At 45.2% G+C, this 24,876-nt stretch overlaps 1 protein-coding gene across 1 annotated transcript in view; it reads left to right on the top strand.

Moving 5' to 3' along the window:
- Positions 1-279: 279 nt before the first annotated feature.
- CLMP (CXADR like membrane protein) overlaps positions 280-24,876 on the top strand; it is a 59,230-nt gene continuing 34,633 nt past the window's right edge. Inside the window, exon 1 of the mRNA XM_063178486.1 lies at positions 280-723. Within this exon, the coding sequence (XP_063034556.1) occupies positions 696-723 (28 nt within the window). The 5' untranslated portion in view covers positions 280-695. The remainder of the gene's footprint in view (positions 724-24,876) is intronic.

The following is a 24,876-nucleotide window of genomic DNA, read 5'->3' as shown; positions in this document are numbered from 1 at the left end:
TTTCCAGTGCAGAAAAGAGCTCAAAGCTAACGAATCCAGGGAAGTGTGTTTGTCCTCCTGAGGAGCTTTTTCCAAGAGTCTCCCTCCAACCCCTGAGTGTCGAATCTGATTTTTTTTTTCCATGCTGGATTTTTTTTCTTTTCTTTTTTTTTTTTTTTGCTGCCTCCAAACTTAACTGTTTTACCACTGGAGAAACCCTCTTGTTTTCCCTGTTAAATGTCTGTACTCTTGCTGGAAATCTACCTCACCCACATGACTGGTCTTCACTATTAATCCCAGCTGATGGCAGGGAGGGGCTCCAGTGGGAGGCAGCCATGTGGTGAACATTGAGCTCAGTGTTTCCCCCCCTGCTTCTCTCCTCTCCAGACAGGCAAAATTGTTCTGTGCTGCCGTGGATGTGAAGTCCTCTCCGTGCTGCTTCTCCCCCAGAAACTCCCAGGGCCTTGAATTTTCAGCCCTCAAAAAAAAAATAAAAAATAAATAAAATCCATCAGGCTGGATCTGGATGGAAGATGGAGCAGGGGGTGGATAGCAGGAGGGAAGAAAGAGTGAAGTTGGTGATTTTTCTGGCACATGGATGCAATTACACTCGGTGCATTCCAGAGGCGTTCCTGTGAACGCTCTGCAGGTCTGCCTGCCGTCCTTGGGAGAGAGGAAGAAAAAGGGAGGACAAGTCCCTCGTGCTGGGAGACGGAATGTCTGCATTTCCAATCCTCTTCTTAGGTAGGTTGGCTTTTTTTTGGCGTTGTTTGCTTTTTATTTAATCAAACTTCCACCAGTCTGCTCTCTGTGTGTCTGAAATTTGTCGCTGGCGAGTCGGAGAAAAGGGGTTTGTAAGGAGGAAACTTTTGTGTAAAACTGTAATTTTCAGTGGTGTTGGAGTTCTGATCCTTTTCTGGTCACTTTATGAGCAGGTTGACAGCCAGAGATCCCTGATTAATCCAGATTAATTTTAAAAAGTGCTGCTCAAACAGGCTCATTTGTGTTTGTTGTTTGAAGAGACCAGCGCTTTTCAGGGATAAAGGAGAGAAAGGCTTGCAGCTCTTGGGCAAAACAAGGTTGAATAAAATGTCTTTGTTTCAGGCAGAGTGTCAAATTTGTGTAACTGTGTGGAATTGTTGGGCACTGAGCGTTCAGATGTTGAAAAGAAAAAGGAGTTATTGTCTGCAAGGGGCGGCTGAGATTAGAAACAGATGTGCTGGAGTGCAGCAGGGGGAGAAAGGGATGAGAGAAGGGGGAAGGAGGGAGAGAAAAGGGGGAGAGAAAAGAGAGAGAGGCAGATCTGGTGAGGAGGAGAGAATGGAAAAAGAGGAAGGAGGAGAAGGAGAGTGAAGGGAAGCCGGAGGGAAGAGAGTTGGCAGCCCTGAGGGGCTCCTGTGCCTCCCTCCTGCTCACCCCGCGCTGCTGACAGCGCCAGCCCTGCCCGGGCACTGCCTGGGCACTGCCTGCCCCTTCCAGGAGCTGTGCGTGCTGCACCTGGCACAGGTGTGACCGAGGGGCTGGCTCTGCCTGCCTGGGAGGGGCCGAGGGCAGAAATGGCATTTCTGAACAGCACTAAAGGATCGTGGCGGGGAAAACCCAGTTTGGGGCTCCCAGGTGTGGGATGTGGACTGGGGAGGGAGGTTTGGTGGTCAAATTCAACGTTTGTGCAGCTGCTGATGAATGGAGAAGTGACCCTGGGGATTGGGAAGGTTTTCTCTGTGGGGTTCTGAGGTTTTTTCTCTGTAGGGCTCTGAAGATTTTTCCTCTGTGGGGCTCCAAGATTTTCCCTGTAGGGCTCCGAGGTTTTTCCTCTGTGGGGCTTTAAGGTTTTCTCTGTGGGGCTTTAAGGTTTTCTCTGTGGGGCTCTGAAGTTTTCCTCTGTGGGGCTCTGAGGTTTCTCCTTGTAGGGCTCCAAGATTTTCCCTGTAGGGCTCCGGGGTTTTTCCTCTGTGGGGCTTTAAGGTTTTCTCTGTAGGGCTTTAAGGTTTTCTCTGTGGGTCTCTGAGGTTTTCCTCTGTGGGGCTCTGAGGTTTTTCCTTGTAGGGCTCTGAGGTTTTTCTCTGTGGGTCTCTGGGGTTTTTCTCTGTGGGGCTCTGAGGTTTTTCCTTGTAGGGCTCCAAGGTTTTCTCTGCAGGGCTCCGAGGTTTTCTCTGCAGGAATTTAAGGTTTTCTCTGTTTTCTCTGTGCTGATGGATGTGGGCACTGCAGGCAGCGCTTTGTGCCCTGCACATCTGCCCATTTGTGCCTCTCTGTGGCGGGGAGTGCTTGGGAGAGTGCTCAGCCCTTCAGGAAGTGGCTCTGTGGAAATTTGGGATACAGAAGTGTGGGTTGCTCACCTTTCTGATGGAAACAATGGGCATTTCAATCTGTGATCCCATTCAGCTGCTGAATGTTCCCATTTGTGGGAGGTTTGGAAAGAAAAGAACAAATTGTTGCTGCAGAAAATGTGGGTTTGTCTGTGATGTAACAACAACTCACCTTTGCTGCTTTTGTCTATAAAACACAAGTAGCTTTATCAATTGTCTTGGTTGTCAGAAAGCCTTCCTGGAATGGAGAATTTAAATTTTCAATGTGTCCTCAGCATCTCCACCATGACAGGAGCACAGGAATGCCCAACAAAACACACTTTGCCCTCACCTGGAATCAGCTTTCTCAGCCTCTCCTCTCCAAGCACTGGTGAGGGGAGAATTGTCCTCAAAACTCAGAGCAAAACCTGGAATTTTTTGTTTCCTGGCCCTGCAGTGGGCACTGAACTTCACCTGAGCTTTACCTGCCCTGCCAGCACAGGACTTGCTCTTTCTGCTCCTTGTCCAGCTTCGTTCACCAATATCAGAAGCAAGCCCAGGGAAAAGGAAGGAGATGTTGTGGTTCCCTGTTCCTGGATCCTCCTGAACACAGGGAGGCTGGGGAGTCTGATTTGCTGGCTAAAACCTGGATTTTCTGCAGTAAAAATCTACAAAACTGCCAGGGATATCTTGCTACTTTGGGTTTTTGGGGTTTTTGTTTATTTTTTTTTCTGATAAAGTGAAGACTAATGTGGAAAAACCCAGGTTTTAGAGAAGCCTGGAGAGGAAGGTTTGCGTTTTCATCATTAAACATCCCAAAAGCGTGGCTAATGTCCACAAGTCTTGCCTTTTCCACTGTTTACCTCTCTGGAGCACACGAGCAGCTGTGTGAGGAGACAGGAAACAGGGGCCAAGCTGCTTGAAGGAGACTTTATTAAAAGAGGACAAGATGAAAGGCTTGGCCGAGTGTGGACAACAGCTCACTTTGCCAGGGGATGTGAGCAGGGGAAGGTGGCCCTGTGGGTTCTGCATGATTGTGACCAGCTGAGCAGTGAGAATCAGGTGCCACCAACTCCCTTTGTGCCAATGCACCCTCGAAAAGCAGAATTTTCAAGTGGTTCTTCACTCCAGGGTGGAAAAAGTTCGTGATAGGATGTTGCATTTTTCACCCAATAAAGAATTAGCCAGTTCCTTCATTGAAATGTGTTCCTGAAGCAGTTTAAAATTTATGGGGTGGGAAATCTCTGCCTTTCCCCCACTCCAAGCCATTAATGAGTGTGACTGTGTTCACAGGGATCTCAGGTTGAGGGAAGAGATGAGGATCTGACTCCATGTGTCAGAAGGTTGATTTAATATTTTATGACATATATTATATTAAAACTATGCTAAAAGAATAGAAGAAAGGATTTCATCACAAGGCTGGCTAAGAATAGAATAGGAAAGAATGATAACAAAGGTTTGTGGCTTGGACAGAGAGTCTGAGCCAGCTGACTGTGATCGGCCATTAATTAGAAACAACCAACATGAGACCAATCCCAGATGCACCTGTTGCATTCCACAGCAGCAGATAACCATTGTTTACGTTTTGTTCCTGAGGCCTCCCAGCTTCTCAGGAGGAAAAATCCTAAGGAAAGAATTTTCCATAAAAGATCTCTGTGACACATGAATGTTTTTAATGATTGACAGTGAAGGAAACAATGAAGGAAAAAGATTATTTTCTTGTGATCAGAACAGCTGGGAGGGTTGATTATTTGTATGCCTAGCTCTGTCACGGGTTCCCTGTGCTCTGTCACAGGTTCCATGAGCTTTTCCTGCTTTCTCCTTGGCCGTGAGTGCTCTGCCCTGCAGGAGCTGTGCCAACCCCAAGCCCTCACCCACCTCTGCCATCCTGCTGGGCACTGACACTTCCAGCAGTGCTGGGGGTCACCCACCCCAGGGCAGTAAAGCAGCACTTCACCAGTGAGAGGAACGGGGGATTTGTCTTTCCAAACAAGCTGTGGGAGATAAAACCAGCACTGGGAGATAAAAGAAACAATGGGGAGGATTCCACTGAGTGGTGAATGGGAAAAGAGATTTGCTTTTACAAATGAACTTTAGCTTTGCTGATGAATGAAATTAGACATTGAAAGATGAAAGGAACAATGGGGAGGAAAAACCCCTAAATTCTGTAAGAATTAAAAATTAAAAGGCAGGGTTATACATTAGAGGGGAATCTTTGGGATCAGGTGTTCTGGGAAGTCTGAACCTCTCAAGTCCCTCAGAAATGGGGAAAGAGAGAAGGGAAATGTGGCTGGGAAACTGGGATAAAAAGGAGGCTGCATCCTCCAAAAATTGGAGAGACCCCAGGGGATGCCCCATGGCCTCTGCCTTGATTGGAATAAAGGACTGCTCTGTCTCCTTTTGGACACCAACCTCTGGTGTTTGTGGATGGATTTTCCCAACACCAGTGACTCTGTGGGAGCCCTGTGGGAGCTGGGGGTCACTCTGGGGGGCTGCTGAGGGTGAGGGTCCCTGCAGAGCAGCTCAGCTCAGCTCAGCTCTGCCCTGCACACGCTGAGCTCAGGGATCTCTTTCAGCGCCATGCCAGGGCTCTGACCCCGCCGTGCTGAGCCCCAGCTCCTCCTGTCTCTCTGCTCAGCCAAAAAGGATCTGGAGCAGCTCCTGGCAGGGCCTGCTGGCATGAGGAATTGCCTCTGACAGCCGGCATTTGCCCAGGTATCCACGGCTGGTAGCTGGGAAATGCGAGCTGATGCAGAGCTGGGGCTTCCCGGGGCTGTGCTCTGCTGGGAAAGGCTCCAGCTCCTGCTGGGAGAGCACAGCCAACAGGAACCCCTGCCCTTGGCATCCTGCTCCCCAAAACCCTCCTGATCCTGCTCCCCAAACCCTCCCATTCCTGCTGGGAGAGCACAGCCAACAGCAACCCCTGCCCTTGGCATCCTGCTCCTCAAACCCTCCTGTTCCTGCTCCCCAAACCCCCCTGTTCCTGCTGTGAAAGAATAGCCAACCCTGGCCTTGGCATCCTGCTCCCCAAAACCCTCCTGTTCTGCTATGAGAGCACAGTGTGTCCTGCCCTTGGCATCCTGCTCCCCAAAACCCTCCTGATCCTGCTCCCCAAACCCTCCCATTCCTGCTGGGAGAGCACAGCCAACAGGAACCCCTGCCCTTGGCATCCTGCTCCCCAAAACCCTCCTGATCCTGCTCCCCAAACCCCCCTGTTCCTGCTCTGAGAGCACAGCCAACAGCAACCCCTGTCCTTGGCATCCTGCTCCTCAAACCCTCCTGTTCCTGATCCCCAAACCCCGCTGTTCCTGCTGTGAAAGAATAGCCAACCCTGGCCTTGGCATCCTGCTCCCCAAACCTCCCTGTTCTGCTATGAGAGCACAGTGTGCCCTGGCCTTGGCATCCTGTTCCCCAAACCCTCCTGTTCCTGCTCTGAGAGCACAGTGTGCCCTGACCTCGGCATCCTTTCTCCCAAACCTTCCCGTTCCTGCTCCCCAAACCCTCCTGTTCCTGCTGGGAGAGCACAGCCAACAGCAACCCCCGGCCTTGGCATCCTGCCCCCCAAACCCCTCTGTTCCTGCCCCCCAAACCCCTCTGTTCCTGCCCCCCAAACCCCTCTGTTCCCGCTCCCCAAACCCCTCTGTTCCTGCTCCCGAGATCCTCCCATTCCTGCTGTGAGATCACAGTGTGTCCTGGCCTTGGCATCCTGCCCCCCAAACCCTCCTGTTCCTGCTGCCCACTCCTGTTTCTCCTGGGGGAACAAAGCAAACAGCAACCCCTGCCCTTGTCATCCTGTCCCCCAAACCCCTCTGTTCCTGCTCCCCAAACCCCTCTGTTCCTGCCCCCAAACCCCTCTGTTCCTGTCCCCCAAACCCCTCTGTTCCTGTCCCCCAAACCCCTGTGTTCCTGTCCCCCAAACCCCTCTGTTCCTGTTCCCCAAACCCCTCTGTTCCTGCCCTCCAAACCCCTCTGTCCCTGCTCCCCAAACCCCTCTGTTCCTGCCCCCCAAACCCCTCTGTTCCTGCCCCCCAAACCCCTCTGTCCCTGCTCCCCAAACCCCTCTGTTCCTGCCCCCCAAACCCCTCTGTCCCTGCTCCCCAAACCCCTCTGTTCCTGCTCCCCAAACCCCTCTGTTCCTGTCCCCCAAACCCCTCTGTTCCTGCCCTCCAAACCCCTCTGTTCCTGCTCCCCAAACCCCTCTGTTCCTGCCCTCCAAACCCCTCTGTTCCTGCTCCCCAAACCCCTCTGTTCCTGTCCCCCAAACCCCTCTGTTCCTGCCCTCCAAACCCCTCTGTTCCTGCTCCCCAAACCCCTCTGTTCCTGTCCCCCAAACCCCTCTGTTCCTGTCCCCCAAACCCCTCTGTTCCTGTCCCCCAGACCCCTCTGTTCCTGTTCCCCAAACCCCTCTGTTCCTGTCCCCCAAACCCCTCTGTTCCTGCTCCCCAAACCCCTCTGTTCCTGCCCCCAAACCCCTCTGTTCCTGCCCCCCAAACCCCTCTGTTCCTGCTCCCCAAACCCCTCTGTTCCTGTCCCCCATACCCCTCTGTCCCTGCTCCCCAAACCCCTCTGTTCCTGCTCCCCAAACCCCTCTGTCCCTGTCCCCCAAACCCCTCTGTTCCTGCCCCCCAAACCCCTCTGTTCCTGCTCCCCAAACCCCTCTGTTCCTGCTCCCCAAGCCCTCCTGTCCTGTACCCAGCACAGCACAACCCACTGGGACAGTTGGTTTTTCAAGAAGTGCCCCCGCTCTCACTGAGAATTGGGAATTTGGTGGGTGCTGCTGCTTAGGAGTGGTGGAAACCAAAGCAGACAGATTCCAGGGTGCTTAAAACAAAGCATACGAACCTTTATTTCCCAAAAAATCAAAGGAGAGTTTGCACGTTCCTTAAAACAAAGTTTATGAACCTTTATTTCCCAAAAACCAAAGGAAACCATTTTCAGGTTCATTAAAACAAACCTTGTGGACCTTTATTTCCCAAAAATCCAAAGGAGACAGATTTCAGGGTGCTTGAAACAAAGCCTATGAATCTTTATTTCCCAAAACATCAAAGGAGAGTTTGCACGTTCCTTAAAACAAAGTTCATGAACCTTTATTTCCCAAAAACCAAAGGAGACAGATTTCAGCTTCCTTAAAACAAACTTTATGGATTTGTATTTCCCAAAAACCGAAAGAGGGTTTGCAGGTTGCTTTAAACAAAGCTTGTGGACCTTTCTATCCCAAAAAACAAAGGAGACAGATTTCAGGTTCCTTAAAACAAAGCCTAGGAGCCTTTATTTCCTAAAAACCAAAGGAGACAGATTTCAGGGTGCTTAAAACAAACTGTATGGATTTGTATTTCCCAGAAACCAAAGGATAATTTTCAGGTTCCTTAAAACAAACCTTGTGGACCTTTATTTCCCAAAAAAACAAAGGAGACTGTTTTCAGGTTCCTTAAAACAAACCTTGTGGACTTTTATTCCTGCTGATTTCCCAGAAGTAGCAGAAAGCAAAGGACATTGTATTCTTTTCAAAAACAAAGTTTAGGGGCCTCTATTTCTGCTGATCTTCCAGATATTTCCAGAATTTCTCAGTGATAACTGGAAAATAACAAATATATTCCACATTTTTGTTTTCTTTGCTCCTTCTCTTGTTTTTGACTGTTCCATGGTGTTGCAGGTTAGTGGTACAAGAGCTTTGCCTCACTTTTTTTCTAACATTTAGCACAAATTTTGGCTCAGGAATGGTTTAAAAAAAGCAAACCAACCTGCAAGTGGGAAAAGGAGTTTTGTGTGTGATTTTGTGTCTTGACTTCACCTCCCCTTTGTCGCTGGCTCCTGAAGGAATGCAGGGAATTTGGTGGTGTATTTAACTTTTAAAAAAAGACTGTTCTCCCCACGACAGCTTCATGGGATTGATCACAATTCTCTCAAATTCCAAGAGCAGGCAACAAAACATCAACTGTAAGATGTTCAGATCGTTAGAGGATTGAAATTTGGATTTAATTCCGGGTTTTTATTAGAGCACAGCCCTGGGAATACCTGAGGAAAGGGAATGAAGGAGAGGGAATTAAAAGGAGCCAGATGAAACTGAGTTGTTCTCTGCAGAATATCAGGGTTAAGTCTTCTCTGGGACGCTCCAGTTCTTCCAAAGCCAGGGATGGTTTGCATCAAATGTTTGCTGTCGAGACACTTGATGATGAATTGCCTGTTTTCCTCTAGTGCTGCTTTGTTTTGTATGAAATAGTTGGGATTTTTAACATCTAACACCAAACAAACTTTATTTTGGAGAGGTTTTTTTTTTTTTTTAATCCAGACAGGACATTTTACATGAGGAGGAAAAGGGAGAAAAGACTAACCTGCCAGAGAGAGGAAAAGCAGCCAAATTTGTGGAGAAAAAATTCATTTTTATGGGAAGTAGAGGCAGAGGGAAGGCAACTTTTCTGAATTTCCCATGGAAAAATAAATGGTATTTTGCTTTTGTACCCACCCTGGCTTTGTCTCCTCCATGCAGAATTAGTGGTTTGGTTTTGGGGAGGCCCTGGCCCACTTCAGAAGGAGATTTTGTGTGGGAGCAGCGCCAGTTTCTGCCCAGAAATGCCCCTGCACAATTGGCAGGGAGAGATCCTGGTGTTCATCCTCAGGATCACAACCAGCAGCCCTGTTCTCCTCCAGGCAAACACCGGGTTTGCAGGGGACTCAGCAGGTTTGCAGCTGAAAAAAGGCAAATATTTAACTGAGAACTTCCCAGCCCCAGCCCCAGGGTGCCAGGATTGCTGACACAATGATCAATACCCATCACAGCCTCTCTCTCCTCTCTGGAGCCGCCAGGTTTGGGGGTTTTTTGGGTTTTTTGTGGCAGGAAAACTGTCGGGATCTCTTGCTTGTCAGAGTGACCCTGAGATGTGTTAGAAAGTCTCTTTTCCCAGCCCAGTGCTTGAAGAGGGAGTCAGAGCTCTTCATTTCTCTGTCTCAAGGTTGTTTATTGTTCCTTATCTACAAAATTCTTTCTCCTGCCCTGCCGAGGTCCATCCAGCAGGGCAGTTCCAGGCACTCTGCCTGCCCCCAGGGCAGTGTTATGTCTTTATACTAAAAACTACGTGCACAATATTTACCATAACTTCCCAATCCCTATCACCCATGCTAGACAGTGAGCTTCTGCTCTAAACCAATCCAAAAGTGCCACCATCACAGCAGAAGATGGAGGCCAAGAAGAACGAGAAAGGTTGGACACACCCAGATTCCTCCATCTTGCCTCCTGAACCCCCATTCTAAAAACCCCAAAATCTACTTTTTCACCCCGTGATAACTTCATTATTACTCTATCTAAACTGTTGTGCCTTGCTGATCTTCATCTAAGGTTGGTAATTTGCTCAGAATCAAACCCACAGGTGTTCTGGGCTCCGTTCCAGGGTCTCTGAGCCCCCTGGCAGGGTCTTGGACAGAGGGATGTTCTGGGTTCCCACACCCAGGATTTCACCTATGTTAGACAGTGAACTTCTACTCTAAACCAATCCAAGAGTGCCACCATCACAGTAGAAAATGGAGGCCAAGAACAAGGAGGAGAAAGGCTGGACATGCCCAGATCCCTCCATCTTGCCTCCTGAACCCCCATACCAGAAACCCCAAAATCTGCTTTTTCACCTTGTGATAAATTCACTTTCACTCTAGTTAATTTGTCATGGCTTGCACATCTTCATCTAAGGTTGGTAATTTGCTCCACGGGTCATACCCAAACCCACAGGGGCATCCTGGGCCCTGTGCCAGGGTCTCTGAGCCCCCTGGCAGGGTCTGGGCTGCTCAGGACAGACAGAGGGATGTGCTGGGTTCCCACACCCAGGATTTCACCTGTATTAGACACTGAGCTTCTGCTCTAAACCAGCCCAAAAATGCCACCATTACAGCAAAGAAGAAGAAGGAGAAATGCAGGACATGCCCAAATTCTTCCATCTTGGCCCTGAACCCCCATTCTAAAAACCCCAAAATCTGCTTTTTCACCTTGTGATAACTTCACTATCATTCTAGTTAATTTGTCCTGGCTTACACATCTTCATCTAAGGTTGGTAATTTGCTCCACGGGTCATAACCAAACCCACAGGGGCATCCTGGGCCCTGTGCCAGGGTCTCTGAGCCCCCTGGCAGGGTCTGGGCTGCTCAGGACAGACAGAGGGATGCTCTGGGCTCCCACAGAGAACCAGGCTGAGCCCTGGCTGGGTGGAAAGGTTGGAGCTCAGGTTTGTGCCTGCAGCTGAGGGAAAAGGTCACCGAGGATCGGGCTGGGTTTGTGGCGCTGCCTGGCAGCGGGGAGGCTGCGCTGAAATGGAGCGTGCAGGGTTAGAGGCAAGGGATGACCACGGCTTGGTCACTCTGAGAGAGAGAGAGATTTTATTCCCTTTTTGTTCGCTCCACGTTGCACAGAGAACATTTAAAGCGCATTTGAGACAGGGAGAAACTCACACACAGGTGGGTGCACGCTGCTGGTGGTGCTGGAGCGCTTGGAACGCATCAGACTTATTCACATTTTAATTTAAAGGCGTTTTCCTCCTGACCCATCCCCAGTTGTGGGCACAGCAGGGATGTGCAGATCGCTTACAAACAGCTGAATCCTTCACCTGCCACCTGGAGGGACTTGGCTTTATGTTCTAAAAAATTTCTGATATTTATCACCTATTAATGGATTTTTTGGTACCACTGTGCTGATGTTAAAAACGGGACCACACTCCTGGTACCATATCTCTTATAACTCCCCTTTTAACAATAACCAAACTAACAACATATTCTTAACAATTATCAACTATTTTACCACTATTTTATCAACTATTTTATGTTTCTAACCCATTTTTATCGCTGAGGAGCTCCACTGGTGGTGTGAAGTGCTGCTGTGCTCTCAGAAAAACCTCACAGAAAGGAAATCCTGGGCTCTGAATTGCTTCACGCTGCTGATGAAAAAAGGAAAATGAGATTTTAACAAATGCACGGAGTGTATTGTGAGCAGATTCTTTCCCTAAGCGCCTGGATGGACTGTGAGGGAAATGTGAAACAAAATTAAATGTTTTTCAGAAATGTAAAACAAAAAAGAGAATTACTCCATTCCACTCCCTTTGTGCTTCAACAAAATATTGGAATTAGGTGGTTTTCCAGTATTTGGGATATTTGAGATGGTTGCTGATGAGTGTCACAGATTACTCAGGCTGTGGTTTTCCTTGCAGATGTGACAGAATTTCAAAGGTCACAGCAATGTTTAATAAGAGATTTGGACTTTTATTGGCCAGGTAGGGCCAGAAATCACGGGGTGCCTTTTGTGTGTGTTTGTGCTTTCATCTCACTCAGCCAGCCTGGAATATTGAACTGAACCAGAGCCAGGCACTTCTTCTTTTTTTTTTTATTAAAAAAAAAAAATATTGCAGGGTTTTCAACCTTGAAGGCAAATCACTTTATGACTTCATTGTTTAAATTTAGGTTTTGTTTTGCGGGGGGATCGTTAGACTTGAAGCAAAAGCCTCGTAGCCCAGGGACTGTCACTTCTGATTACTTCCAGTGACACTTCCAATTATTTCCAATCACAATTCCAGGGACAAGAGGGGAAAAAAAAAGGAGCCACGTTCTCCAACATCAGGGCTTTATTTTCCCCTTTCATCTTCCTTTTCCTTTTCCCTGCACAGCATTTCTGGGAGCTGCACAGGGAGAGGTGCAGATTGGGAGCTGGAATTCCAGGCTGGATCTGCAGCGCTGAGGCTGGAGGGGTGCTGGGCATGCTGCTCTGGATGCTGCCTTGCTGAGCAATGGTGAGGAAACCACTCTGTGCTCCCCAGGCACTGCTGGCACTGGCACTGCCCCCAGAGCAGCAGCAGCAGCAGCAGGATGCTCAACATCCCTGCCCCTCCTGGGAGCTGCGCTGGGGCTGCTCCTGCAGGGCAGGACACAAAATGGGACACAAAAAATCCGCTGGGAGAGCTTGGGTGACTCCCGGGGACACCAAACCCGGGATTTGGTGGAGAGTGTTTGGCCCAGGGACAAAAGAATCTCCTAGAACAACTTGGGGGACTCCTGGGGACACCAAAGCATGGATTTAGTGCAGTGAGTTTGGCCCAGGAATCTTCTTGGGGAGCTTGAGGGACTTCCAAGGACACCAAACCCAGGACTTGGTGCAGAGTGTTTGGCCCAGGGACACAGGGAACTGCTGGGAGAGCTTGAGAGATTCCCAGGGACAACAAACCATGGATTTGGTGCACTGGCTTTGGCCCAGGGACAAAAAAATCTCCTGGAGGAACTTGAGGGACACAGAAATCTCCTGGAGAGAGCTTGAGGGACTTCCAGGGACACCAAACCCAGGATTTGGTGTAGGGAGTTTGGCCCAGGGACACAAAAAGTCTCCGTGAGAGCTTGAGAGACTCCCAGGGACACCAAAACAGAATTTGGTGCAATGAGTTTGGCCCAGGGACAAAAACATACGCTGGGGAGCTTGAGGGACAGAAGAATCTCCTGGGGGAGCTCAAGTGACTCCCAGGGACACCAAACCCAGGATTTGGCGCAGTGAGTTTGGCTGAGTGACACAAAAATGACCTTGGGACACTGAGCACATCCAGAGGGGCTGGGAACACAAACCCTGAGAGGAACCCCTGAGGGAGCTGGGGGGGCTCAGCCTGGAGAAAAGGAGACTCAGGGCTGCCCCCATCACTCTCACAGCTCCTGAAAGGTGCCTGTGCTCAGCTGGGGCTGGGCTCTGTCTGCAGCAGCACTGACACAGCCAGAGCACACAGCCTCCAGCTGCACCAAGGGAAACACAGGGTGGATGTCAGGAAAAAGTTTTTTACAGAAAGGGTGATAAAGTTCTGGAATGTTCTGCCCAGGAGGTGGTGCAGTCCCCATCCCTGGGTGTGTTTAACAAAGCCTGGATGTGGCACTGGGTGCCGGGGTTTGGGTGAGGGGTTGGGGCTGGGCTGGACTCAATGATTTTTAGGGTCTCTTCCAACCTGGTCATTCTGTGAATTCTGGGAATTCTGTGGTTGTGTGAAAGGAGCTGTTTGGATCCATCCAATGCCATGGAGATGTTCCCACAGTGCAGCTTTGTCTGTGGTCTCTGCTCTGGGCAAGTCCTCTCCTGTTTCCATTGTTTCAAGCTCTTGCTTGGAGACAAAGGGAATTTTAGCCACACAATGCAGAGCTTTTTATGTTGACAAATACCACGATTTTTTTTCTTTTTTCTATTCAAGGGGGAATATGAAACAATGGTGAGTGTCTTCTGACCAAAGAAGCATTCAGGATGTTGAGGTTCCAGCCTGGATTTTGCCAGTGATTCATGATTTAGTGGTTCAGGACTCATTTTTAAATGCCTGCTCATTTTGAGCGTCTCCATTTCACTGGAAATTGAATATACCCTGGAATTTGAGAGTGCTCCTTCTCTGTGACGGTGTTCACAGGGGTCTGAGGATGGGGGAAGAGACAAGGATCTGACTCCATGTTTCAGAAGGTTGATTTAATATTTTATGATATATGTTGCATTAAAACTATATTAAAAGAATGGAAGAAAGGATTTCATCAGAAGGCTGGCTAAGAATAGAAAAAGGAATGATAACAAAGGTTTGTGGCTTGGACAGAGAGTCTGAGCCTGCTGGGCTGTGATTGGTAATTAATTACAAACAACCACATGAGGCCAATCCCAGATGCACCTGTTGCATTCCACAGCAGCAGATAACCATTGTTTACATTTTGTTCCTGAGGCCTCTCAGGAATAAAACTCCCAAGGAAATGATTTTTCATAAAACATGTCTGTGACACTTCTCTCCCCATCTGGGGACCCTTTGCGTTGGGCGCCAGAATCTTTGATTTGTGATTATTTGGGGGTGCGCTGGAGACCTGGAAATGCCGTTTGACACTTTGAGAGCTCTCACACTGTGCCAGCCTTTCCCTCCCGAGCTGCAGAGAGCTCTGAATCCCTGCACAAACGGGGCTGGAGAGCGCAGCCAGCCTGTCCCACCTGCTCTGATGCTTGAAGACGCTTCCCATGCTGTGCCAAACGCTTCCCTGCCTTTGTCAGCTCCTTCCCCTCAGCCCCGGGCTGCCCTGGAGCCAACAAAAACCACAATTCCGCAGCTGTCACCGCACTCGGGGCCTGGCTGAGCTGTGCGGGAGGATCCGAGCTGTGCTCTGCAGATTTCCATGCTGAATTACAGCAGGCTCCTCTCCGATGCTCTGGGCTGGCATCTCCCTATCGAGCAGCGCCCTGCTCCCAAGGTGGGGCAGCCAGGAATCACACAGAATCACGGAAATTCTAGGTTGGAAGAGACCTTTAAGATCATCGAGTCCAACCCATGTTCTAACACCTCAACTAGATCATGGTGTTAGCGTTCAGAAACACATAATCACAGGTGATTATATGCGGTGCTTTTTATTAAGAGCTCTGGGAATCGGGGTAGATTCAACCCAAATCTGACTCCCAGCATACATCCGAAATGATCATGGTTCATACTCTATCGTTACATAACTTTCATGTTAATTATTAAACTTATATTGTTCTATTGTATACATAAATTTAGCCCCTCTCTGAATTTCCAACATAGTTTCTCACTATTCTTCTTATGGTTATATAATAATTACATTTAATTACTAAACAATCATCACATCACACAAAAGCCCAGAAGCTTCTCCCTCTATTAGGTAAAAAGACACCTCATAGGACCTGGGGGACTTCACCTCAAACTTAAGGATAAAATCGGACAAATTTTAGGCAAAAGGTCCCACTGGGGCAATTTACTGCAAAGAGAAGAGAAACCAAAAAAAAAACTAATCACTTTTGTGAGGTGTTTATGAGGAACAGGAACCTTTTACCCTAACTCAGTTTTCTCTCGTTATTTTGCCTTTTATTAAAACTTTTCTGTTTCCAACACTGCCCCAGAAACCATCCTGCTGATTCTGTGGCATCTAAGGCAGCTGAGCTATCTTGGGTGTGAAACAGATCTCCAGGAGCTTATGAGACCTGGCTGGAAGAGACCCTGATGTTAGGAAAATTCATCCCCAAACACCAGAGGTTGATGCCCAAAAAGGAGACAGAGCAGTCCTGGAACTTTATTCCAATCAAGGCAGAGGCCATGGGGCATCCCCTGGGATCTCTCCAATTTTTGGAGGACTCAGCCTCCTTTTTATCCCAATTTCCAGCCACATTTCCCTTCTCTTTTTCCCCATTTCTGAGGGACTTGAGAGGTTCAGACTTCCCAGAACACCAGATCCCAAAGATTCCCCTCTCATGTATAACCCTGCCTTTTAATTCCTAATTCTTACAGAATTTAGGGTTTTCCACCATTGTTTCTTTCATCTTTCAATATCTAATTTCATTTGCCAGCAAACCTAAAGTTTATTTGTAAAAGCAAATCTCTTTTTCCATCCACCAATCAGTGGAATCCTTCCCATTGTTCCTTTTCTCTCCCCGTGCTGGTTTTATCTCCCACAGCTTGCTTGGAAAGACAAATCCCTCATTCCTCTCACTTGTATCAAGAGAATGTTAAATGAATTAAAAACCTAAGTGATTTACCACCGTGCCTCCCCACCCTTTTTTTACCAGGCTGTGCTGGGCAGAACATTGCCCTTTATTTTAACCAATAAATTCACTTTCCCCGAGGAGAGCCCTGTGCATGCAAACCCTTTTTCTCACTTTGCAGTGGCACATGACATATGCAGGAGCCTTTCCCCTTCCAGTGCCACCCCTGCCACCTCCCCCTTCCAGAGCCGCCTCTCCCCTCCCTGCGATGCAAACCCGGGTGTGCACATCCCTCTGCTGCTGCCTGCAGCCTCTGCTTCCATTCCTGCCCTCGGGCTTCTCCTCCCAACATTGCCTTTTGTGCACAGTGGATTCTCCTCTCAGTATTTCCTTCTCTGCAGAGTGGATTCTCAAATATTTCCTTCTCTGCAGAGTGGATTCTCCTCTCAGTATTTCCTTTCCTGCCCTCAGGGTTCTCCTCCCAACATTTCCTTTTGTGCACAGTGGATTCTCCTCTCAGTATTTCCTTTTCTGCAGAGTGGATTGCCCTCTCAATATTTCCTTCCCCTCTCAATATTTCCTTCCCCTCTCAATATTTCCTTCCCCTCTCAATATTTCCTTCTCTGCAGAGTGGATTCTCCTCTCAGTATTTCCTTTTCTGCACAGTGGATTCTCCTCCCAATATTTCCTTTTCTGCAGGGTGGGTTATCCTCTTCGTATTTCCTTTTCTGCACAGTGGATTCTCCTCTCAGCATTTCCTTTTCTGCGGAGTGGATTGCCCTCTCAATATTTCCTTCCCCTCTCAGTATTTCCTTCTCTGCAGAGTGGATTCTCCTCTCAATATTTCCATTCCTGCCCTCGGGGTTCTCCTCCCAACATTTCCTTTTGTGCACAGTGGATTCTCCTCTCTATATTTCCTTTTCTCATCGTGGGTTGTCCCCTCAATATTTCCTTCTCTGCAGAGTGGATTCTCCTCTCAGTATTTCCTTTTCTGCAGAGTGGATTCTCCTCCCAATATTTCCTTTTCTCATCGTGGATTGTCCTCTCAATATTTCCTTTCCTGCCCTCAGGGTTGTCCTATCAATATTTCCTTTTCTGCAGAGGGGATTGTCCTCTCAATATTTTGTTTTCTGCAGAGTGGATTGCCCTCTCAATATTTCCTTACTCTCTCAATATTACCTTTTCTGCAGAGTGGATTTTCCTCTCAATATTTCCTTTTCTGCACAGTGGATTGTCCCCTCAGTATTTCCTTTTCTGCTGAGGTGATTCTCCTCTCAGTATTTCCTTTTCTCATCATGGATTGTCCCCTCAATATTTCCTTCTCTGCAGAGTGGATTCTCCTCTCAATATTTCCTTTTCTGCAGGGTGGGTTATCCTCTTAGTATTTCCTTCTCTGCAGAGTGGATTGTCCCCTCAGTATTTCCTTTTCTGCACAGTGGGTTGTCCTATCAATATTTCCTTTTCTGCAGAGTGAATTCTCCTCTCAATATTTCCTTCTCTGCAGAGTGGATTCTCCTCTCAGGATTTCCTTTTGTGCAGAGTGGATTGCCCTCTCAATATTTCCTTGCTCTCTCAATATTTCCTTCTCTGCACAGTGGATTCTCCCCTCAATATTTCCTTTCCTTCCAGCCTGCCCAGTAAAACCAGCAGCTCCAGCAGCTCCTGGCAGCCTCAGTGCTGGAGCTCTTTTAACTCTGTGTGTTCATCTTCTCTTGGGGCTTTTAGGAGCTTTTATGGGGTCTGGGATTCTCTGTTTCTGTTATCTCTCCCTCCTGGTTTATCAGGTTGAGCTCAGGAGCAGCTTCAGCCCATGGAAAGTAAATTAATTTGCAGTTCCTGCAAGGCTGGAGCTGATTCAGGCAGGAATGAGCGCTGCTCCTCCACCCTTGCTGCTGATTTAAACGCTGCTTCATTTTTTATGATCATCTTGTAAAAGCTCAACGAGGGGGGGGGGGGGGGGAACTCCAAAGCCTAAAAAGCAAATAAATTCTGTGTTTTTTCTAAAATATCTGTGTGAGGGTTGGAACAGAGCTCACCCAATGCTCTCTCCTGGAAAAGATGGAATAGGATCTGCCTGGCAGAGAGAGTTATTTGCCTCAAAACTCCTGGATTTAGGAGTCTGAGGAGATCCAGTTCTCCTCTCCCCTCGCTGATTTAAAGTCCCAGCTCTGTTGTGACTTCTGCCGAGCCTCTGAAAGCTTCGACTCATGCAGGGGACACAGTGTGTGGTCTCCTTGTCAGCAGCACTGATAATCTTATCAGCAAGGGAGGGAGAGGCTGTCAGAGCTCTGGGTGAGGGGAAGGAGCTGGGTTTGGGTTTGGGCCGGGTCCGTGAGGAAAGGGCAGGAGCAGCTCTGAATTCCTGCTCTGCTCATGCTTTGAAACCATTCAGGGCTTTTATTTTTCTGTGTCAGCACCGTCAGAGCCGATCATCCTCAAGCAAAAGAGGCCAACCCAGCCCAGCAAGGGAAGGACTCGGTGAGGAATCCCCTTCAGCAAGGATGTGACAAGCAGACTGACAGTGCAGAAGAAAGGGGGAAAAAATATCCTGAGCCAATATGCATAAAATTAGGGCCTGATTATGAGGCAGAATTAAAAATAAACCGGGGAGAATTTCCCCTGGTGGAGAAGCAGCAGCATGGGCAGCTCTGGTGCCAAGAGCAGGAATTGAGCAGGTGATGGTGGTGATGATGATGATGATGATGATGATGAGGGTGCTTAAAAAGCCTCTTTGGCTGCTGGAGCCACCAGGCAGGGCTGGATGGAGAAAATAAATGGAATTCCTTTAAACAGCAGCCACTGCTCATCTCCTCCTGCCCTCCCTGGTCCTGCAGTTGTGCACAATGGATGAATGTGCTGGGAGACGCCAGGGAAAATGTCTTGGGAGCTGAGGGGAGATCAAAAATATCCTGAGCCAATATGCACAAAATTAGGGCCTGATTATGAGGCAGAATTAAAAATAAACCAGGGAGAATTCCCTTGGTGGAGCAGCAGCACAGGCAGCTCCTGGTGCCAAGAGCAGGAGTTGAGCAGGTGATGGTGGTGATGATGATGATGATGATGATGATGATGATGAGGGTGCCCAGGCAGGCAGGGATGGATGGAGCAGAGAAATGGAATTCTTTTTAAAAAACAATTTAAACAGCAGCCACTGCTCATCTCCTCCTGCCCTCCCTGGTCCTGCAGTTGTGCACAATGGATGAATGTTCAGGGAGATGCCAGGGAAAATGTTCTGGGACCTGAAGGGGATGAAAAATCCTGGAGCATCAGGGCTGGGCTGTGCCCTGATAATCAGACAGGTTCTCCTGGTGGGCAGAGGAGCTCTGAGCTGGATCTGCCCTTCAGGGGTCCTGGAACCCTGAGCAGGAGAGCAGGACACTCCCCTTGAGATCCAGGTGGATTTCCTGCAGGAGCAGTGGGGACTAAAGCAGGAAAATGGCATTTAAAGTGTGGTTTTATAGCAAAAAAAGTCAGAATTCTTTGTAAGGAGATAGGATGGGAAGACAGAAATTCGTGGTTTTTCTTCCAGTTGCAGTGGTGACTGTGTCATCTACTGGAATTAAAATTTTCCTGCTCAAATTCTCCTCAGTCATTGATGAACTCATCTCCTCTCATCCTGTGGCTGATGCACTCATCTCACCTCACCTCCAGCCCCACAAGCTGCTTTTAACAAACCCTTTTGGAGCCTCAGCTGTAAAAATTTTAAAAAAGGGGAAATATCTCATTATGTAATGGAATTTCTGGTCCTGAGACAAAATGGGGAGTATTGGTAAATAATTTGATGATGGTTTTTTTATCAGGCTGCCCTTTCCAAGGAGCTCACAGCTGCTGTCTGCTTGCATTTGCATTCGGTGTCACTGGGATGGAGCTGTGCCCTGACAGAGGCAGCTCTGGCAGCATTCAGGGAAGAAAGCTTTGAAATCTTAAGGAGCCACACAAGCCCTTGCCTGAATTCTTTATAAATTTTGTAGGAAACACAGCCCAACCATACTTCCTAAAAGAGGAAATGCTCGAGCCCTGTCTCCTGTGTTTAGAATAAACAGAGTCCAGATAATTTAATCTAAAAGGAAAATGCTCTTTTGAGGATAAACAGCCTGAATAAAACATTTCTGAGCAAAGCCATGGTCGCGTCCTCCCCCAGTCTGGATCCTGCAGGAGCAGCTCTGAGCAGGGAATTGGCCTCAGCACACCCCAAATCCTGCTCAGGACACCCCAAAACCCCCCCTGCATCCATCAGGAGCCACAGCTGGGCACATCTGGCTGGCTGCTCCTCGGAAATGTCCAACACTCCCTGGCAGACACTTTGGGGCTGGTTCTGGATGTTAACGAGGGCCAGATGGACACTGGGGCAGCCTGGGCTGCTCTAATCTGCAGCCATTTGATTGTTTTGATTTTATTTTAATTTTTTTTTTCTTTATCCCTTCTCTACTAAGCAAAAATAACAAACAATTTCCAGTGGGATGAATCTGTTGAATTTGCTGAGCTGGCTGGGCTGGAGCAGCCCACGAGGGCAAATCCAGGCTGGAAAGGGGGAAATGAGGAATTCCTGTCACTCCATAAAATAAAAACTCCTGATTTTATTTTTATTTTATTTTATTTTATTTTATTTCATTTTATTTCTTCTCTACTAAGCAAAAGTAGCAATTTCCAGTGTGATGAAGCTGTGGCTGCTTTCTGCTGAGCTGGCTGGGCTGGAGGAGCCCAGGAAGGCAAATCCAGGCTGGAAAAGGGGGAAATGAGGGACTCCTGTCACTCCATAAAATAAAAACTCCTGATTTTATTTTTAATTTATTTTTTTCATTTTATTTCTTCTCTACTAAGCAAAAATAACAATTTCCAGCGTGATGAATCTGTTGAATTTGCTGAGCTGGCTGGGCTGGAGGAGCCCAGGAGGGCAAATCCAGGCTGGAAAAGGGGCAAATGAGGAATTCCTGTCACTCTATAAAATAAAAACTCCTGATTTTATTTTAATTTAATTTTATTTTATTTTATTTTATTTAAATCCCTTCTCTACAAAGCAAAAATAACAATCAATCTGTTGAATTTGCTGAGCTGGCTGGGCTGGAGGAGCCCAGGAAGGCAAATCCAGGCTGGAAAGGAGGAAATGATGGATTCCTGTCACTCCATTAAATAAAAACCTCTTTATTTTATTTTATTTTATTTTATTTTATTTTATTTTATTTTATTTTATTTTATTTTATTTTATTTTATTTTATTTTATTTTATTTTATTTTATTTTATTTTAATTTCAGCAAATAGGGATGGGAATTGTCAGTGCAAGGGTCACACATGGAAGTGTCCCTGGGTTCCAAGATGTGGAACAGAAAAATAGGAACAGTCAGGGCTGGGATACTGCTGGCTTCAGTTATTTTAAATATTTTATATATATATATGTATGTATGTGTATATATATATATATATATATATGTGTGTATATATATATATATATGTGTGTGTGTGTGTGTGTGTGTATATGTGTATATATATATATATATGTGTGTGTGTGTATATATATATATAAAGTATTTAAATATTAAATATTTAGAAAAATGGGAATCCAGTCATTTTAAATACTCCTTAGCATAAGGAAAGCATCCAGTTAAAAGTCAGTTATTTTAAATATTCAATCCTTTTAATAACTGGAAATCAGATAACAGGCAAAGCTAAAGTGCCTGTTAACTGCTTTCCTGTTATTAAAAATATTTACTTAACCCATTAACTTGTTTCCAGTTATTTTAAAGATTTCTTTGCCTGTTCGCTGGTTTCCAGTTATTTTAAATATTCTCTTAACTTGTTAGTTTGTTTCTAGTTACTTAAAATATTCACTTTACCTGTTAGCTAGTTACTCATTATTAAACTTATTCTTTGGCCTTTTACCTTATTTCTAGTTACTTAAGATGCTCACTTTACCTGTTAGCTTGTTTCCAGTAATTTTAAATATTTACTTAACCTGATAACTTGCTTCTAGTTATTTTAAATATTCCTCAGCACCTTAAATTGTTTCTAGTTATTTAAAATCCATCACTTTACCTGTTAGTTTGTTTCCAGTTATTCAAAATATTTACTTACCCTGTAAACTTGTTTCCAGTTATTTAAAATATTCCTTTGCCTGTTTGCTTGTTTCCAGTTATTCTAAAGAGTTTCTGATATTGTTTTATTTCACATTTATTTACTGTTTCATTTAATTTAATTTTTGTTTAATGATTTATTTTAGTATTTTGCTGGTGCTGTTTTATTAAACTGTTTCATTGAGCCCCAAACCTGTCTTGTAAAGGATTTTAGGGAGTGAGCGCTCAGAATAAAAATCTGGATTCTGGATTAGCCTTGATGGGATGGACCCAGCTTGCAATGGGAAAAAGGGAACCAAACTGAGATTTTTTTTATATTTCATGGCATCATCTGAGTGAAAATAAAAATTACAGGCAGTTTATGGATCTGAATATCAATGGATCTGAGGTTGAGTCGAGATTTTTCATGTTTCATGGCCAAAATCTGAGTGAAAATAGAAATTTCAGACAAGTTTATGGATCTGAACTGCTGAATTTGAGGGGATCTGGTGTTGACCTGAGATTTTTTTATGTTTCATGGCCAAAATCTGAGTGAAAATAAAAATTACAGGCAGTTTATGGGTCTGAACTGCTGAATTTGAGTGGAGGTGATATGGAGCTGAGATTTTTCACATTTTGTGGCCAATATCTGAGTGAAAATAGAAATTGCAGACAAGTTTATGGATCTGAAGTGCTGAATTTGAGTGGATCTGATGTTGAGCTGAGATGTTTCATCTTTCATGGCCAACATTTGAGTGAAAATAAAACCTGCAGACACTGGCTGAGTTTAGGGATCTGAACCGCTGAATTTGGGTGGATCTGAGATTTTTAATGTTTCATAAAACATGAAACATCTCAGCTCAGCATCTGAGTGATAATAAAAACTACAGACACTGGCTGAGCTTATGGATGTGAACTGCTGGATTTGAATGAATCTGATGGTTTGTAATTATATTTGTTCAGAACAGGAATTTATTTATAATTATATTTATTATTGTTTATCCATTATGTTTTATTTATTATTGTGGTGGTTTGACAGGAAATGGATCTTCTGGCATGACAAACCAGGTGCCAATATTAAAATCTGAGTGCCCCTTGGCCTGACCACAGCATCCCAGAAGAACCATTTCCTGTCAAACCACCACAATTATTATTATTTTTATTTCCTTTTTATTATTTCTATTTTGTTTTATTTTAATCCTTCCTCTACTAAGCAAAAATAACAAATTTGTGGCATTCGTAGGCAATCCCGACAAGAGAAGAGATGAGAATCTTGACCCTGTGTTTCAGAAGGCTGATTTCTTATTTATTATATATATTATATTACATATTATATTATATTATATTATATTATATTATATTATATTATATTATATTATATTATATTATATTATATTATATTATATTATATTATATTATATTATATTATATTATATTATATTATATTATATTATATTATATTATATATTTTGTTATATTACATTATATTACATTGCATTACATTGCATTACATTATATTATATTACATTGCATTGCATTACATTACATTATATTATATTATATTATATTATATTACATTACATTATATTACATTACATTGCATTGCATTGCATTACATTACTTTATATTATATTATATTATATATTATGTTACATTACATTGCATTATATTATATTATATTATATTATATTATATTATATTATATTATATTATATTATATTATATTATATTATATTATATTATATTATATTATATTATATTATATTATATTATATTATATTATATTATATTATATTATATTATATTATATATTATGTTATATTACATTATATTACATTACATTGCATTGCATTGCATTGCATTACATTACATTACATTACATTATATTATATTATATATTATGTTATATTACATAACATTACATTACATTACATTACATTAATCTATTAAAACTATACTAAAAGAGTAGAGAAAGGAGACATGAGGAAGTTAACAAAGAAAGGAATAAATAATAAAATCATGTGACTGACGCAGGGTCTGTCACAATCGGCTGTCATTGGTCATTAATTAAAAACAATTCACACAACCAATCAAAGATGCACCTGTTGCTAAACCATCCCCAGACTATATCCCACAGCTATCAGATAATTATTATTTCTATTTCTTTTCTGAGGTTTCTCAGAGTTAAAACCCTAACAAAATGATTTTTTCAGAGGATCTGTCAGTTCCATTTTAGAGCCAACGTTCCTGGCTGGGTGTGCAGGTGAACAGAGTGGGCTCCCCAGCCCAGATGGAGAGTGCTGGGATAATCCTCCCTCCTTTCAGGGAATTTGAGCTCATCGAGTCGTGGAAATTCCAGCCTGGCTTTTAATGAGCCCTGGATCCAAACAGCGTCTGACAGCTGGGGCTGGTCCGTGCTCGGCTCCCCGGGACCAGGGCAGCCCCTCTGAGAATCCTCAGAGCGGGAATTCAGGCTCTGCCAGCGGGCAGTTTGGCAAATGTGGGATAGAAACCCAATTTCCAGCAATTTTCTGTTCCGGTTTGCTGTTTCACAGAGAAAGGTGCTGCAGGCTGCCAAGCTGCAAACGCTGTGGTGGGGTTGTGTGGCCTCTGCTGCACTAAAATTGCTGAAAGTCCATCAAAATCACCGATTCTGTTTTCATCTATTGCCAAATTAGTTCATTTTTGCAGTTTGATTATTGCTTGAGACTTAAAGTGTGCACTTAGAAGGCCCCATTGAACTGTTATGGGCTTAAAATCCCTTAAAATTCTGCTTCTGCACCACTATTAAATGCAAATATAGGCACAGAAATTTGTTTTCATGACTGCACCACGTCAATTTTGGACTATAAACCTGCTGAAACTCCATCAAAATCACCTATTCTGTCTTGACAAATCTATTGCCAAATTATGCAGTTCATTTTTGCTGTTTGATTATTGCTTGAGAATTAAATTTGCGCTTAACATTGTTCACCTCATTGAACTGTTATGGCCTCAAAATCCCTTAAAATTCTGAGCTAAATCTGCTTCTGCATCACCATTAAATGCAAATATAGGCACAGAAATTTGTTTTGGTGACTGCACCAAGACATTTCCTGAACTCTAAAAACTGTCT

This window comes from Melospiza melodia, chromosome 29, assembly GCF_035770615.1.
Source record: "Melospiza melodia melodia isolate bMelMel2 chromosome 29, bMelMel2.pri, whole genome shotgun sequence".
NCBI classification, from domain to species: Eukaryota; Metazoa; Chordata; class Aves; order Passeriformes; family Passerellidae; genus Melospiza; species Melospiza melodia.
This window is presented reverse-complemented; position numbering and strand designations above follow the sequence as displayed.